The 15,341-nt window shown below is 38.4% G+C and overlaps 4 protein-coding genes across 5 annotated transcripts in view; 3 read left to right on the forward strand and 1 right to left on the reverse strand.

The window, feature by feature from the left end:
- Nucleotides 1–15,341, forward strand: part of LOC129770993 (putative alpha-L-fucosidase) — a 442,537-nt gene that overhangs the window by 69,244 nt on the left and 357,952 nt on the right. The window lies entirely within an intron of this gene.
- Nucleotides 121–884, forward strand: LOC129771000 (uncharacterized). The gene is made up of 3 exons (XM_055774229.1): nt 121–361; nt 426–665; nt 730–884. The coding sequence occupies exons 1-3, from the start codon at nt 125–127 to the stop codon at nt 820–822; spliced, it is 570 nt and encodes a 189-aa protein (XP_055630204.1). The 5' UTR covers nt 121–124; the 3' UTR covers nt 823–884.
- On the forward strand, nt 4,460–5,758 carry LOC129771001 (general odorant-binding protein 67-like). Of its 2 annotated transcripts, XM_055774231.1 has the most exons (5): nt 4,460–4,639; nt 4,699–4,866; nt 4,927–5,169; nt 5,243–5,394; nt 5,448–5,758. In XM_055774231.1, the coding sequence occupies exons 1-4, from the start codon at nt 4,592–4,594 to the stop codon at nt 5,348–5,350; spliced, it is 567 nt and encodes a 188-aa protein (XP_055630206.1). In that variant the 5' UTR covers nt 4,460–4,591; the 3' UTR covers nt 5,351–5,394; nt 5,448–5,758. The 2 variants fall into 2 exon arrangements, with proteins under 2 accessions (XP_055630206.1, XP_055630205.1); XM_055774230.1 differs by having other exon boundaries at nt 5,243–5,758.
- Nucleotides 13,383–14,317, reverse strand: LOC129770996 (general odorant-binding protein 66-like). Its single transcript, XM_055774224.1, has 5 exons — nt 14,181–14,317; nt 14,019–14,117; nt 13,666–13,950; nt 13,567–13,594; nt 13,383–13,506 (listed from the first exon to the last, which is right to left on the reverse strand). Exons 1-5 carry the CDS (start codon nt 14,295–14,297, stop codon nt 13,409–13,411), a joined length of 627 nt encoding a protein of 208 aa, XP_055630199.1. The 5' UTR covers nt 14,298–14,317; the 3' UTR covers nt 13,383–13,408.

Below are 15,341 nucleotides of genomic sequence, written 5' to 3' on the forward strand. Positions count from 1 at the left end.
CCACTTCGTAATCACACGACAATGCACATCGAATCACCCAACAGACGACCTCAATTGGATTAATGTGATAAAAAGTCCGAAATCGAGTGCGATCGCTCAGTTAATTTTCGTATGCGGTGTGATAATGGTGTGCAAAATTATAACCCTCGCACTAATCGCTCTATCTGCCGTTGGTTGTGATGCACTGGAGGTCATTTCTAGTTCTAGTTCTTTAGGGAGCAGCGTGAATTGTACGAAACCCCCTTCGAGTATGAATATTTCCTCATGTTGTCATGTGCCAGTCCTGATCACGCCGGTAAACTTGAGCACCTGTAACAAAACACACACACAGTGGCTGGCAGGTGGTAAGAAAACAGGCATGGTAAGACATCCGCATCATAATGTTCGAGAATGTCAAATTTATTAATTTTTTTTTTCACCAACAGTGCGGCTCTAGATGTATCCTTTCACAGCTAACGGATGGTTTGAATTCAACTATGAATTCTCCGCTCGCTACTCTGGATCGAGTTACATTGTACATGAACGCCTTATCATCGTGTATCGTTGGCACAAATTACGATCAGTTCGTCGATAAGCTGATGAAGAATACCACAAATCTCTTGGATGCTGTCTGTAATATCGATCTGCTGAGCACTGCAGACTGTTTCGGTAGAAATCTTTTACTGGTGAGAATATTAGTTTTTTTTTGTAAAAACCGTGACTCAAATACAGATATTTTTTTTCATGCAGGCTTGTTCAACCGTCAATCGCACCAGTATTTGCGTGAATGAGATCGATTATCTCAACACACCGTGTCCTTACAGCGGGTTGGTCTCGGAATGAGTTGAGCTCAACTCCAAGGAACAATGTTCTAAATAGCATTTCACATGATAATGGTTTTAAAATCGAAGGGATATCATATCGGTGATTGATTACTGGTGAAAAACAATTTAAAATAAATGTATTTATTTTCAACCAACAACTATACTGTCTTTAATTACATATTTGTTCATTATATGTACATTGGGGTGTGGAGGCGATCTGGTGTAGTGGTAACATCCATGCCTCTCACGCTAAAGGTCACGAGTTCAATTCTCACTCCCGACATTCTTCCAAAAAAAAAAATGGAAGTAAAAGTGACGAACCAGCCAAATGAGTTGAAAATCACTATAATACAGATATAAAAAAAAAATGTACATTGCATGGTGAATGTATGGGAAAAAATCGACACTAAAATTTCAAAAAGTTACCCTATACAAAATGTTGACCACCTCGAAAAAATACCCTATGCCAAATATCAGCTATCGGACTTAGGGGAGAGTGGCGCAAAGCGGTCAAAGTTTGAGTTTTTTGAAAATAGAAAAACTATCCCCTCTTGGGTCACCGGAAATCGGGGTTTTCAACAAATTTGTTTGGTACAAAATGTCTTAAAATTGCATGGCACATCGAGATTCACAGTTATCTCAATATTTTTTCGTCATTCAGACGGGAAAACGACCAGCAAAAAAGAAATTTTTTTTTACAAATTTTTTTAGAGATAATAGTAAATCCCGACGATGCAAATTTAAGATATTTGGCATCAACATTTTTTTTTAAACCCCGATTTTCGGAGGAGATCTTTCGTTAAAAAAAAAACTCGGATTTTTAGGTCTGTGACACTAATAAATGAAGTTCAAATGAGCTAATATTTTGCAAAAGGGTATATCATCGTGCAAATCAACATTTCGCACCAAGTTCCGAATGAAAAATGGAGATAACTATTTTTATTGGTACCCAAAATCATACGTTTCGTTTCGTATTCCGAAAAAGTCCGAAATTTTTGACCAAAATTTTGTTTTCGAGATGACACTAGATCTCGACGTTTCATGCAATTTTAAGATATTTGGCATCAAAAATTTTTTTTTTCGAAAACCCCGATTTTCTTTACTCCCCCCTTGGGTGATTTTTCGATTTTCAAAAAAAACTCAAACTTTGACCGCTTTGCGCAGCTCTCCCCTAAGCTGATTTTTGGCATAGGGTGTCTTTTCGAGGTGGTGAACATTTTTTATGAGGTAACTTTTTGAAATTAGAGATGACCATTTTCATTGGCACCCTAGTGTACATCCATCAAAGTACATATGCGAGAATCTGTTTCCAATTATTTTCTCCAAAATGCCGCCGTTGGGCGGAGAATGAGGACGGATCAGGAAGAAGAGTTCTACACATTTTCCGACTTTGTAGCATGCGTCGAGCAGGTTAAAGTAGTTGAGAACCCGATTGTAGCAACTATGGACATCTCCAATGTTTTCCAATTTCCGTGTGAAATAAGATTATGCCGTCTGAAATTATCCGATGTAAAACAAATGCAATTACGCGAGAATGTTTTAAGTTTTGTTACGAAATGCGTTTCGGTGGAGAATTTCGAAGAATGCGGCTGTCGGATTTGGTGAACAATTCGACATTTCCCGTTCAATCTACACTCAGAGTTTCAATTCATCCGAAAGTGGAATTGAGCAGGTGAGGAAAGAAAACATCGTCAAGAAGGTTTGTTTCTTGATGCCTAAAGATAAAAGACACTTAAAATTTCAATATTTGACGAGATTTTTAAACAGAGCTAAGTACATGATTTGTAGTTCTGAAACAACATTGCTATCATAAATGTAGCACTGCATGGAGATGGACTGTTTTCGATAAAAAAAATTCGGCACAGCGCAAAGTACGTGGAATAAGAAGGTAGTCTACTCCCTGCTTTGTTCAAGTGTGGTAAGCAAAGGAAAAAAGCAAGAAATAGTAATAAACCATCGATCGAATCTATATAAATTTAAACATTTTTTAATTTTTCAAATTATAATACAAGAACTGTCTCCAAAAATGTTTCCAAATGATGAAATAGCAGTTTACTTAATTATTTTAAAATTTAAAACTGTAGAATTATCGCACCTGTACTATAAAAATAATGTGCTCCCGTGGCCGAGTGGTTAGCGTCATAACTAACATGCCGGGGGTTCGGGTTCAATTCCCGTTCTGGTCGGGGGAATTTTTCGTCAAAGAAATTTCCTCCGACTTGCACTGTGATCACGCGTATTCTAGAGCTTGCCACTCAGAATGCATTCAAGGCGTGTTATTTGGCATAGAAATCTCAACTAAGTACTAATAAAAATGACGCAAGTAATACTACGTTGAGACGGCGAAGTTCCTCTAGGAACGTTAGTGCCATTGAAGAAGAAGAAGACTATAAAAATAATGCAATCCGATAAGCAAATGTGTTGAGAGGTTATATCGAAGCAGTGTCGTTCCCGTTCCCGATCCATGGAGCGAATGCATGGGATAACTGAAAACGTCTCCGATTAGTTTATCTCATTCGAAATTATTCTGTTCCGGCATCGTGGGACGTGGTACTTCAACATTTCGCTGAAGTAAACAAAACCTGTTCAGTATGAAATCGATAAAAAACCACATAAAAACATTCTTGCACTGAAAAAGCGGTATATTATCGTGTTTACCGTCGGCACGACTTGCGATTTTGTCTCTTTTCAGGATTTTTGGAACTTTTAAAATCGAGAAATATTGAAAAAACTTCAGTACTTCGAACTAATTGAGGATTTGTTATTACTAACTTCGTTGTGTGTGTAACACATGCGCTCTCCGTGTGTATACACAGGAGATATCCCTTACCTTCTATTCTACGTACTTTGGGCACAGCGAGCTTTTCGGAAAAGTGTTTTCACTAGAAAGAAGGCATGTTACTCTCATTACGCTAAACGTCCATTACAAAAGTTGTTGTTATGTGAAATTTGCTTCGTTGCTTAACCACTCCGTTTTCAAGCTTTGACGGTGTCATTTTTTCATATTTCTGTAAAACATCGCAGTTTTTTCGGAAGTATTTGGTATTCTTTATCGATCTATAACAAAAATTTAAAAGGTAAATTTTGGCGCTTACGCCACAGTAACATGAGTAACTAAAACTATTACCGCGGTTGACCGAAGTCTTTACTTTCTATTTGGAGTCTCATCTTCACTAATGTTTTGCTGCGATGCGAATGGGTTGTTAAATATTTGGTTTAGAAATATGATGACAAATTGATTTCATTTGCAGTGCAGGTTAAATTTGGAACAGCTGAATTTTAGAAAATTTGACAGTATGATCAATAGAATCATTGCTGAGTAATATATAAAAATTAATAGCCTTCTAATTCTACAGTAACTTTGCTGTTACTATCATCTTCCAACTTATTTCAGGGTACATTTTTCTATAATTGATGAAATAAAAGTTGTTCTAGGTTCTAACCCAATCGATGAACGTGTATTTTCAGATTCAAGGTAGTAATAATTATCCAATCATTCTTGACATGCTAACAATTACACCTCTCAATTATGGATGACGACAACTATGGTAGTATCGGGTTTGCATGTGCAATCTCATCATGATAATAAACACGCTGACAATTGACAATTTTTTCCCAAAATTAAACGGTTCTATTTGCCGGCGGGCGTGACGAAAAACAGCACTTCTCTTCACGGTCAATGATTCCATAACGAGAATTTTGTTTAAAATGACTGAACATTGGTCTTTCGACGGTAGATCTGATCCAACGCTTGTTCTAGTGCTATCGGTCACCGCAATTCAACAACAATGAAGTTTATCGTGGTTCTTCTGACGGTTCTAAATTGTACTGTGCTGGTAAGTCCTTCAATTTCACTGAGGATACACAGTGTTAATCGGTGCTTCCATCTTCTTAGATTTACGCACAGCAGGAGTGTCTCACGCCACCCAACATGGCCGATCCTAGACAATGCTGTGCGATCCCTCACACCACCTCTCATAGGGAAGTGTTTGCCAAGTGCATGCAGAAACATCCGATCCCAATGGTGGCTGCACCTGCAGGAGGTCCTCCTCCCGGCGCCAACGTTCGTACTGATGTCTTTCTCAGATAATTTTCAATCAACTCACGTAAAGCTATCCAACAGTGTCTCGCAGAGTGCGTCTTGGAAGAGCAGGGCTTGCTCTCCAACGGAATCATCAGCAAGGATGTCGCCCTGAGCCATCTCCTGGCTGAGGTTGGATCGTCGGCGGACTGGCAAACGGTAGCGAGGAACTCTGTCGAAGCATGCTACTCCCAGGTGTCCGCCTTGGGGACCCAGAAGGATGCCAACGGATGCAGTTCCATCGCAGGAGCCTTCATGGAATGTCTTCCGACCACGCTATTCAAGGTAAACTGTTTTGAAAAAAAAAACGAGTCTTTTCAAAATACTTGAAAGCTAGTGATGATGTACTCTTTCGCAGAAATGTCCAACATCTTCGTGGACCGCCAGCCCCGAATGTGAACAACAGAAGGCTCATCTGGAGAAAGGATGTTCGCTTATGTCATTGATTAAAAAGCCTGGAATGTAAAGCTAGTTGAAGCCGTTTCACCAATATCTCTCGGACACAAGACGGTTGCATATTACTCAATTTTCTATAGCGAAATAAAGATTAATGTTTGTTGCAGCGGTTAGTTATGGTTGTATTTGAAGAACCTTTTTTCTATTTTTGGACGGCTTGTGTTGATGTTATCAACAACTCGGATCGATGGAAACAACAATAACTTTTTTTTTGAAACAACAACTCAGATCGATGCTCGTCTCTAATGCTGTAATCCTCATATTCAAAATATCGAAATCATTTTCACAGTTTATCACTTGGAGTAGTGTGATATCGTCATAAACATCCAGAAATATGCGATTGTTCTCAGCTGCACGTTTTCTTCTAGTTTAGTTGTATATTAAAGCGCTATTTGGTTCGAACAAAAGTGGTCATTCAAAACACAGAACTTATCAAGAATAATGTTTGAAACTCCAATTCATAACAAAATAATCCAGGATGCGGAGAATATAGTAGCTGTTAAAATTGGATGTCATCAAACTTTTAACTTGTTCTGTTTCACGTTTTCCATCTTACTCACATCTATTCGTTTGTATCCGGCTATGTTTATTCTGGCCTTATGGCGCAAATGTTATAAAATTTAAAATTTGGGTATATATAGTAATGCACCGAAATCCGGACGCTTAAGCGCTTACGAATGTAACTTCAACTACTAAAAAATATTGACATATCATAGCATGAAAAATTAGCGTTCCTATAGAATTAGAAGGCCTTCATGTAAGTTATGAATCACAGAATTCCACAAATTCATGTTACATTTGTTCAAAATTTGAAATTTCTTTCATCGTAGCGTGATTTTAAATCAGGACACTTTTTTTTAATCATGATTTAAAATCCGGACACTTTTGCTTTCAAATCCAGACACGTATTTTCTTTGCAATTCTTTGAGAGAAATTATTTATTATGGGGGAAGGGGGTTAAATTTCTTTTATTGTGGGACAGCGCTACAGGCAAAGTTACAAAGTTACCCACGTACATACAAACGGGTCATATAATCGACTCCGTCCTGTATACCGAAGAGCCTTGCGGTTTCCCGGATCGTAAATCTTTGTTCCACACTCCATACTGCATACTAAGGCTTCTAAAATACCCTTATACACCTCCTTCAATGAGAAATTTAATCGTCAACTGATGACTGTCCGGATTTAAAATCATTTTCTGAATGTGCATTTTATTCCGGACATGGGTTTTTGAAATTCACATTGATTTTCGATTTTTGACATTTTTTTGTAAACAGCTAGGTACTAAAGGGTGTGTCACATCAAATTGCATCACGGAAAAAACGATGTAGAAATTCGCCCAGTAGACCGATCCTTTTGAAAATTTTAGACAGTAAAATAAAAACTATTAAACAACTTTTGGCATTTCCTTTTTATTCATACTTCGAGCCCAAGCCCGTATGCTCGCACCTTCTTCTTTACCCCGTCCATAAGGTTCTGTACAACGTCAGGTTGTAGTTTTTTTTGAACAGAAATCCATTTTCTCTTGAAGTCCGCCATCGATTTGACAACTTTTGGGTTCTTCCGGAGGGCCTGCTTCATAATCGCCCAATATTTCTCTATTGGGCGAAGCTCCGGCGTGTTGGGAGGGTTCATTTCCTTTGGCACGAAGGTGACCCCGTTGGCTTCGTACCACTCCAACACGTCCTTTCAATAGTGGCACGAAGCGAGATCCGGCCAGAAGATGCTCGGGCCCTCGTGCTGCTTCAATAGTGGTAGTAAGCGCTTCTGTAGGCACTCCTTAAGGTAAACCTGCCCGTTTATCGTGCCGGTCATCACGAAGGGGGCGCTCCGCTTTCCGCAAGAGCAGATCGCTTGCCACACCATGTACTTTTTGGCAAACTTGGATAGTTTCTGCTTGCGAATCTCCTCCGGAACGCTGAATTTGTCCTCTGCGGAGAAGAACAACAGGCCCGGCAGCTGTCGAAAGTCCGCTTTGACGTAGGTTTCGTCGTCCATTACCAGGCAATGCGGCTTCGTCAGCATTTCGGTGTACAGCTTCCGAGCTCGCGTCTTCCCCACCATGTTTTGCCTTTCGTCGCGGTTAGGAGCCTTCTGAACCTTGTATGTACGCAGGCCCTCCCGCTGCTTGGTCCGCTGGACGAATGAACTTGACAAATTCAGCTTATTGGCGACATCCCGGACCGAACTTCTCGGATCACGTCTAAACTGCTTAACTACGCGCTTGTGATCTTTCTCACTGACGGAGCATCCATTTTTGCCGTTCTTCACCTTCCGTCCGATGGTTAGGTTCTCGAAGTATCGTTTTAGTACTCTGCTGACCGTGGATTGGACGATTCCCAGCATCTTACCGATGTCCCGATGTGACAACTCCGGATTCTCGAAATAAGTGCACCGGATTAATTCACGACGCTCTTTTTCGTTCGACGACATTTTTCCAAATTTACGAAAAATTGACAGTGAAGCATGGCCAACGTGAGCTATACACTCTTATCTGATTATAAGCGAAAGCTGAAGATATAATTCCTAAAAATTAAATTTCTACAGCGTTTTTTCCGTGATGCAATTTGATGTGACACACCCTTTATGTTTAACACTAAACTAAATTGACACAATAGTAACTACAGTGAAAGCTCTCTATAGCGACATCGCAAGGGACCGTCGTTATAGAGAATTGTCGCTATAAAAGATTGTCGTTATAGAGAGCTCAGATGTCGCTATAAGGAGATGTATGAGTAATTTCTAAGTCCGGGTTTATTTCAATTAATTTTAATTCCGATATAATAATTTTATTTCTGATATCACAACGCAGATGAGACACTTTCGATGATGTTGTACGCTATCTAACTTGAAGCAGAGTAAGAGCGTGCTGGATATCTCATCGCTTTATATAGGGCAGATTTTCTGGATTTGCTTCTATATCCTATCCTTCGAGACAATACGATAGATATTAGATGGGAATGACCTACGCTAATCCTCTTGTTTTAAATGGATTGGGTTTTGGGTACATACAATGCTTATAATTGTTGTATGGAATGATACTGATGTGGCGTGTGCCGCAATATATAGATACAATGCATAATAACGTGACGTGTGCCGCAACAGGAGAGAAACACTCAAGCTCACGCAAAACAATCAAATTATATTAGAAACAAAAGCAATTGATGTCTAACCACCTTGGAACAAAAAATATTAAACAATGAATATAAAATTCAGCTCATTCGTCCGATACCAATTTTTCTCTAGATAGAGAAACAAAAAAATTGTTAATTGATTTTTTTTTGTTAATAAATCAGCATAGACAATCTGGAAAGCACCCGCTTGCTGGTTTTGAGAGGATGGGTTTATAGTTTCATTGTTGAATGTTGTTGTTGTTGATTTAATAAATAATGGTTTTTTTCTCATCGCCGGACAAAATATACGAATTGAACATCATTGAAACCATTATTCTTACCCTTTTCACGACTCTAATCCATATTTTTGAAGATGAATGAATTCGCATTGTACGGCACATTGAGTTCATTAGACAATGTTGTCTTTTTACTACTCTTCTCGAACCTTCGAATTAAGTCTTACAGGCTCAGTTACATAAGTTTAAAGGAGCCGAAATCTTAAATATATTTTTACAACTATATATATGAACAATTTTCTTAAATCTATGGTTAGTAATGTGGGAAACCGATTACTCGCGGTGGACTCGAGATTAGAAGGGTGACATATTTTTCTGAGGAAAAATATGGGGTATAAGGAAATTATTACAATGTTGATAATCACACACACTCAATTCTTAAATCTATTCGTACATCTGTTGTGAATTTATATTTCATTCTCCTGTTTATAGCAAGCGGACCAATTACTTACAAAGGAAGAAATGGAGGGTATAAGGATAATCACACACGAACATCGATAGATTTAAGGAAAACATATATTTGGGACATGTAATCAAGGTCTAACCGAGCCAACACATCTCTCACCGGCATATTGGGCTGCCTTACTCTAGCCCGAAGGGAGTTCTCTTAATTCGATCTGGCAACAAGATACACCTCACACGACCAAACAACGTGTTCGATGTCGTGGTAACCTCGGCCACAAACGCAGATATTGCTGCCGGCCAGATTGAAACGAAAGAGTAGCGCGTCTAACGAACAGTGATTGGACATGAGTCGGGAGAAGGTGCGAATAAAGCAATTTATTTTTAGCGTTAGAGATTTTCGTGTATTTCAACCCATTTTGGGCAGTGAATGTTTTCGAAGTGAAACAAACGATACTTCAAGTTATTGCCTGAATTCGATATTAAAAGCTTTACCCATATAACAATTGCCTAGACAATACATTCATTTTTAAATTTATTGCAAAATGCAATTCATTCTTTTGCTCTAGGAAGGGATTCTTACACATCAATTCTTCGAATAATTTGTTTCAATATGCTTTCCCTATCTTTTATGGCATAAATTTCTGTTTTTGTAAGTATCCGAAAATTTAAATCAGCTGGGCGTGAATGGATGTTCACCGTTGATTAAACCTTATAATACACAACAAAGACTATTTACGTTCGTAGGCACTTTCATAGTGACAAACACTATGAGTGGAGTGAAATTAAAAATTGTCGCAATAGAGAATGTTATGTTTTAGTAAATAGAAGCGATAATGTGTCGTTATAGGGAAAGGTCGTAACAGAGAAATGTTGCAATAAAGAAAAGAATTTCTATGCGATTTTGAAGGGACCTTTGAACATGTCGTTATAGAGAGCTTTCACTGTATCAGTCACATTAATTCAACATGCAAAAAATGTCATGGTTTTGGCATGATATTGAATGTAACGAAAAAATGTCCGGATAAAAAAGCGTCCTGATTCAGAAGCATCACTGTAGTTTGTTCGCTAAATACAGTGATTAATGAAGAATTTCGTACCAACTCTGGCCATTGGCATCACCTTCTCAGATTGCAGTGTAATGAAAGAGTTGCAGTGAAACTTTGCATGGTTGAAATCCCAAAAAAGAATTAGACTACGTCTTGAAAAGGGCCAAATTTTTTTTTATTTTTTAAAAAAATTTGTGACAAAGTTTAACTTTGTAAGTTAAACAAAGAAATTGTTTAAATTATCATAAAAATATCAAGAAAATTTATTACTAAAATTATACTGTAAAATATATTTTAAAGATGTTGTTAGATAAACTCTTTCCCTGTATTTGTATTGTATTGTATGGGCTATTCGTAAAATTTTTGTTCAGAATTTATAAAAATACCTGTTTTAGAAAAAAAAATAATTAGAATTTTCAAAATGATTATTATCTATGAGATTTTATTCAAGTAAACTCAATTCAAGTTATTTTTTTTTAATTTTTTATTTTTTTTTATTTTTTTTTATATTTTATTATCGCGATTGACAACTGCAAACTATTTTCTAAATATGAAATGTCAAGAACATGTCAAACGCGAGTATTTATGCACAAAAATGTTGCAAAAGTCGACAGAAGTTTATATTTCAATTAGATCTAAAACATTTTATACAATACATATATTTGGGAGCGGGGACCGACACTGATGTTGTACAAATGCTCTTGATTCGGGCTGAATGGAAAGCAGAGCAAGAAGAATTCGGGGTTCAACGTGTTAAGTGAAAATTTGCATCTAGAGCTCGACAGTTGTTTTCTAAAGGGTGTGTCACATCACATTGCATCACGGAAAAAATGCTGTAGAAATTTAATTTTTAGGAATTATATCTTCAGCTTTCGCTTATAATCAGATAAGAGTGTATAAATCACGTTGGCCATGCTTCACTGTCAATTTTTCGTAAATTTGGAAAATGTCGTCGAACGAAAAAGAGCGTCGTGAATTAATCCTGTGCACTCATTTCGAGAATCCGGAGTTGTCACATCGGGACATCGGTGAGATGCTGGGAATCGTCCAATCCACGGTCAGCAGAATACTAAAACGATACTTCGAGAACCTAACCATCGACCGGAAGGTGATGAACGGCAAAAATGGATGCTCCGTCAGTGAAAAAGATCACAAGTGCGTAGTTAAGCAGTTTAGAGGTGATCCGAGAAGTTCGGTCCGGGATGTCGCCAATAAGCTGAATTTGTCAAGTTCATTCGTCCAGCAGACCAAGCAGCGGGAGGGCCTGCGTACATACAAGGTTCAGAAGGCTCCTAACCGCGACGAAAGGCAAAACATGGTGGGGAAGACGCGAGCCCGGAAGCTGTACACCAAAATGCTGACGAAGCCGCATTGCCTGGTAATGGACGACGAAACCTACGTCAAAGCGGACTTTCGTCAGCTGCCGAGCATGTTGTTCTTCTCCGCAGAGGACAAATTCAGCGTTCCGGAGGAGATTCGCAAGCAGAAACTATCCAAGTTTGCCAAAAAGTACATGGTGTGGCAAGCGATCTGCTCTTGCGGAAAGCGGAGCGCCCCCTTCGTGATGACCGGCACGGTAAACGGGCAGGTTTACCTTAAGGAGTGCCTACAGAAGCGCTTACTACCACTATTGAAGCACCATCTTCTGGCCGGATCTCGCTTCGTGCCACTATTCAAAGGACGTGTTGGAGTGGTACGAAGCCAACGGGGTCACCTTCGTGCCAAAGGAAATGAACCCGCCCAACGCGCCGGAGCTTCGCCCAATAGAGAAATATTGGGCGATTATGAAGCAGGCCCTCCGGAAGAGCCCAAAAGTTGTCAAATCGGAGGCGGACTTCAAGAGAAAATGGATTTCTGTTAAAAAAAACTACACCCTTACGTTGTACAGAACCTTATGGACGGGGTAAAGAGGAAGGTGCGAGCATACGGGCTTGGGCTCGAAGTATGAATAAAAAGAAAATGCCAAAAGTTGTTTAATAGTTTTTATTTTACTGTCTAAAATTTTCAAAAGGATCGGTCTACTGGGCGAATTTCTACAGCGTTTTTTCCGTGATGCAATTTGATGTGACACACCCTTTAGATAAAAACTGTCCTCGTCGAAGTTGTTACTAATGACAGAGCCCTCATTTTTATATTGTCCGACAAAAGGCGACCAAAATTTTCGATAAAATAAAAAATTCTTAATTTTCTACCAATATTTTGCGATGCAATACTTGTCAATATCTTAAACCTCCTCTAGGTTATTGATGGTTTTTCACTCAAAAACTCATGATTTTAGTTTTAGTTACTCAGATACAAAACATAAGATAACTTTGAAATATATCAAATATCTGTCAGATGCCACCAATAAACATATTTTATGTTTGCTTCAGAAAGAACGCCAAGCAAATGAAGAGGGCGTGTTTTTGGGGAAGAAATATCAATAACTTTGAGTAGAGTTGAAGTGTTAACAAATTCTGCAACGCAAAATATTTGTCTTAGTAAGCTCTATAAGTCTTCTGCAGACAGTGTACATGGAGAATTTGAAAAATTAAAGGTTAGAGCAAAAAAAACCTTTTTTCCATGGTGACCCTAACCCAACTTGGAAAAAAGCGCTATATCGGTTTTTGAGGAGATGGAAATAACATTTTCTACAAAATTGCTTAAATTAACAGGAGCTACAACATTGTTGAACTATGTTTACCTTCATTTTCAAAGATAAAAAAGTTATATAAAAGCATTTAATCGAAAATTCATCACTCCATTTTTGGCAACATAAAAATGAGCGCTCTAAAATATGTAATAACTTTGTCGAAGATAGTTTTTGTCTAGAGAATAACTGCCGTACTCGAGATGCGAATTTCCACTTAGATGCGCTCTCTGTACTATTGTGCACTGTCTCTACACCCACAACGTTTCACTGCAAACTGAAATGATGTTGCCAACTTCTAAGACGAGTTGGTATGGAATTCGTCATATGTAAATATAACTGCAAATAATGAGTGTTTACACACTGCTCAACAAGCACAATCAGCTATTCTACTCGAAATGGAGTCACTAATTTCATGATAACAATCCGTAAGAGAAAAAGGTTTGGTGGCGCAAGTTAGCCAATTATTTGTTGAAATTATACAAGTTTTATTCTGGCATACTGGATAGTCTAGAATGTACTCAAACGATAATTCTAATTGTAAATCAATATATAAATCCCAAAGATAAAACACGATAGTTACGATGCACGATCCAGCTGCTTGTAAAATTCCAACGTGTTTTCCACTGATTCTGTGCAACTGTCCAAATATTTCCTCCACTCGTCGCATGTCGAGCCTGAAATGATAATTGGAGTGAAATCCAACAACTCAAAATTATTTTCCAAACTCATCTCACTTTCATTCCAATCATTTGCCGGACATTTCTACACGAGAGAAATTATAATATATAACTTAGAAGGAAGCAATTTTTGAAACAATATATTCAAGTACTCACTGCAAATCCTCTGGCACCAACACAGATGCTCAGCAGCATCGGTTTCATGGAGCATTTGGACTCTTCTTGGAACTCCATTCCGTTTGTCCTGAAAAAATCCAGAATTCGGTCGTAATTCTTCTCAATGCCCACCAAACAGTGATTCAAAGCGGCTTGTTTGATCGTATTAAGCCACACGTCATTCCCCGCAAATAGGGTGTCCAGATATGCCCCAATAGCTGTCCGATCCAACGAACCATCCGATTGGAGAATGTTTTTCTTGGTGAAGAAACACTCCATCGATTTCTGCGGGATAAACATCGAAGAATTTAAACAGTTGTCCAGAAAAAATATAAACACATTTGATGCTATACACAATGTTTCAATTGACCGGAGTAGGATGAGCTGCTTAGCTCACTCCAGCACTGGGACATGGTTTGCTGGTCCAGAATCGCTGGGAAACGACAACATGACTGAAACGAAATCCAAGTTCATCAAATCATCACTCGATATCTCTAAAACCGCTTCTAATTCACCGCAGTCCCCCTCAATCCATTTCTATCAGGAAGCTTGGAACAGTTCGGGTCTTTTTGGGCGATAACTAAAATTGGACCCAACAGGAAGACTATTACCACAAATGTGGGATCGATCATTGCCACAATGTTTGCACAGACGTGACTGAATCAGCGTTTGGAAAGCTTCATCAGATGGTACGGACAATTTATACAGAATGCAAATGGTTTTTCCACTGTCTGGCGACGATTAGCATCTCTAACATACTGATAAATTTAGCCGGGTTTTTCAAATGGTAAAAGCAACAGCATGATGTTGTTATTCGATATGCATAATTTAGCACAATAATTGCTGAATGACACTAGAAATAATATTCGGTAGGCCTTAACTACCAATGACCGAATAGCAGATGGGAGTGATTGTTTTGGTTACCTTTCATGATAATTCTGTTTGTTCAAAATAAATGGAAAAAGTGAAGCAATTATATTTCGCTGACTCTGAAATATCACAGCATCTTCCTGACCATAAGAGTTGAACTCAAAGACGCACGACTGTGACTTCTGTTTAATTGTAGGTTTGAAGGTGATTGAAGGTTTGTTCTGAATTAAAAAGTTGTTGTTGAAAAACTGCAATTGTTACAATACCCTTATATCCCCTCCATTTCTTGAAGAAAATATGTTGCCCTTCTCAACTCGAGTGGGCCGCGAGTAAACGGTTTTCTACATTATTAACACTAGAATTAAGGAAAAATGTTAATATATACTAGTAACAATACAGTTAGGAGTTTGGTTCCTTTAAACTTATGTAACTGAGCCTGTAAAAATAAACGATTTAAAAAAATCAAACCCCATTTTCACGGTAACAGTGAAGCACAGGATGATCAGGTTGATCAGGATCAGGATGGTTGTTCATGATGAGAACCTTGGATTTCTGTCCACATCTGCAAATCCCTCGCCAAATCAAGAACTCCCTGGCAAAGGGTCTGGGTGGGTAAGGGAGTAAAAAGTTAGTCAATACCTTCAAACAATCACGTTTTCTTACTAAGCGCAAGTTCATGAGTCCAATCGCAGAACTGTTCATTGATTGATTTCCTAATCGACCCCGTTCAATTTACCTTTTACTAAAAAAATCCTAGTACTTATACCAAAACTCATCATTATAATATCAGATTATTTTCAGACACA

This window comes from Toxorhynchites rutilus, chromosome 2 (genome assembly GCF_029784135.1).
Source record: "Toxorhynchites rutilus septentrionalis strain SRP chromosome 2, ASM2978413v1, whole genome shotgun sequence".
Lineage (NCBI taxonomy): Eukaryota > Metazoa > Arthropoda > Insecta > Diptera > Culicidae > Toxorhynchites > Toxorhynchites rutilus.

Bases quoted from the DNA above. Each gene is read 5' to 3' on its own strand.
- LOC129771000 (XM_055774229.1), top strand. From the start codon at position 125: ATGGTGTGCAAAATTATAACCCTCGCACTAATCGCTCTATCTGCCGTT. The intron at 362-425 runs GTAAGACATCCG...TTTCACCAACAG, and splicing joins GTGGTAAGAAAACAGGCATG to TGCGGCTCTAGATGTATCCT. The intron at 666-729 runs GTGAGAATATTA...TTTTTCATGCAG, and splicing joins TCGGTAGAAATCTTTTACTG to GCTTGTTCAACCGTCAATCG.
- LOC129771001 (XM_055774230.1), top strand. From the start codon at position 4,592: ATGAAGTTTATCGTGGTTCTTCTGACGGTTCTAAATTGTACTGTGCTG. The intron at 4,867-4,926 runs GTTCGTACTGAT...GCTATCCAACAG, and splicing joins GTCCTCCTCCCGGCGCCAAC to TGTCTCGCAGAGTGCGTCTT. The intron at 5,170-5,242 runs GTAAACTGTTTT...ACTCTTTCGCAG, and splicing joins TTCCGACCACGCTATTCAAG to AAATGTCCAACATCTTCGTG.
- LOC129770996 (XM_055774224.1), bottom strand. From the start codon at position 14,297: ATGATCGATCCCACATTTGTGGTAATAGTCTTCCTGTTGGGTCCAATT. The intron at 14,118-14,180 runs GTGAATTAGAAG...ATTTCGTTTCAG, and splicing joins ATGGATTGAGGGGGACTGCG to TCATGTTGTCGTTTCCCAGC. The intron at 13,507-13,566 runs GTGAGATGAGTT...TTATCATTTCAG, and splicing joins GGCAAATGATTGGAATGAAA to GCTCGACATGCGACGAGTGG.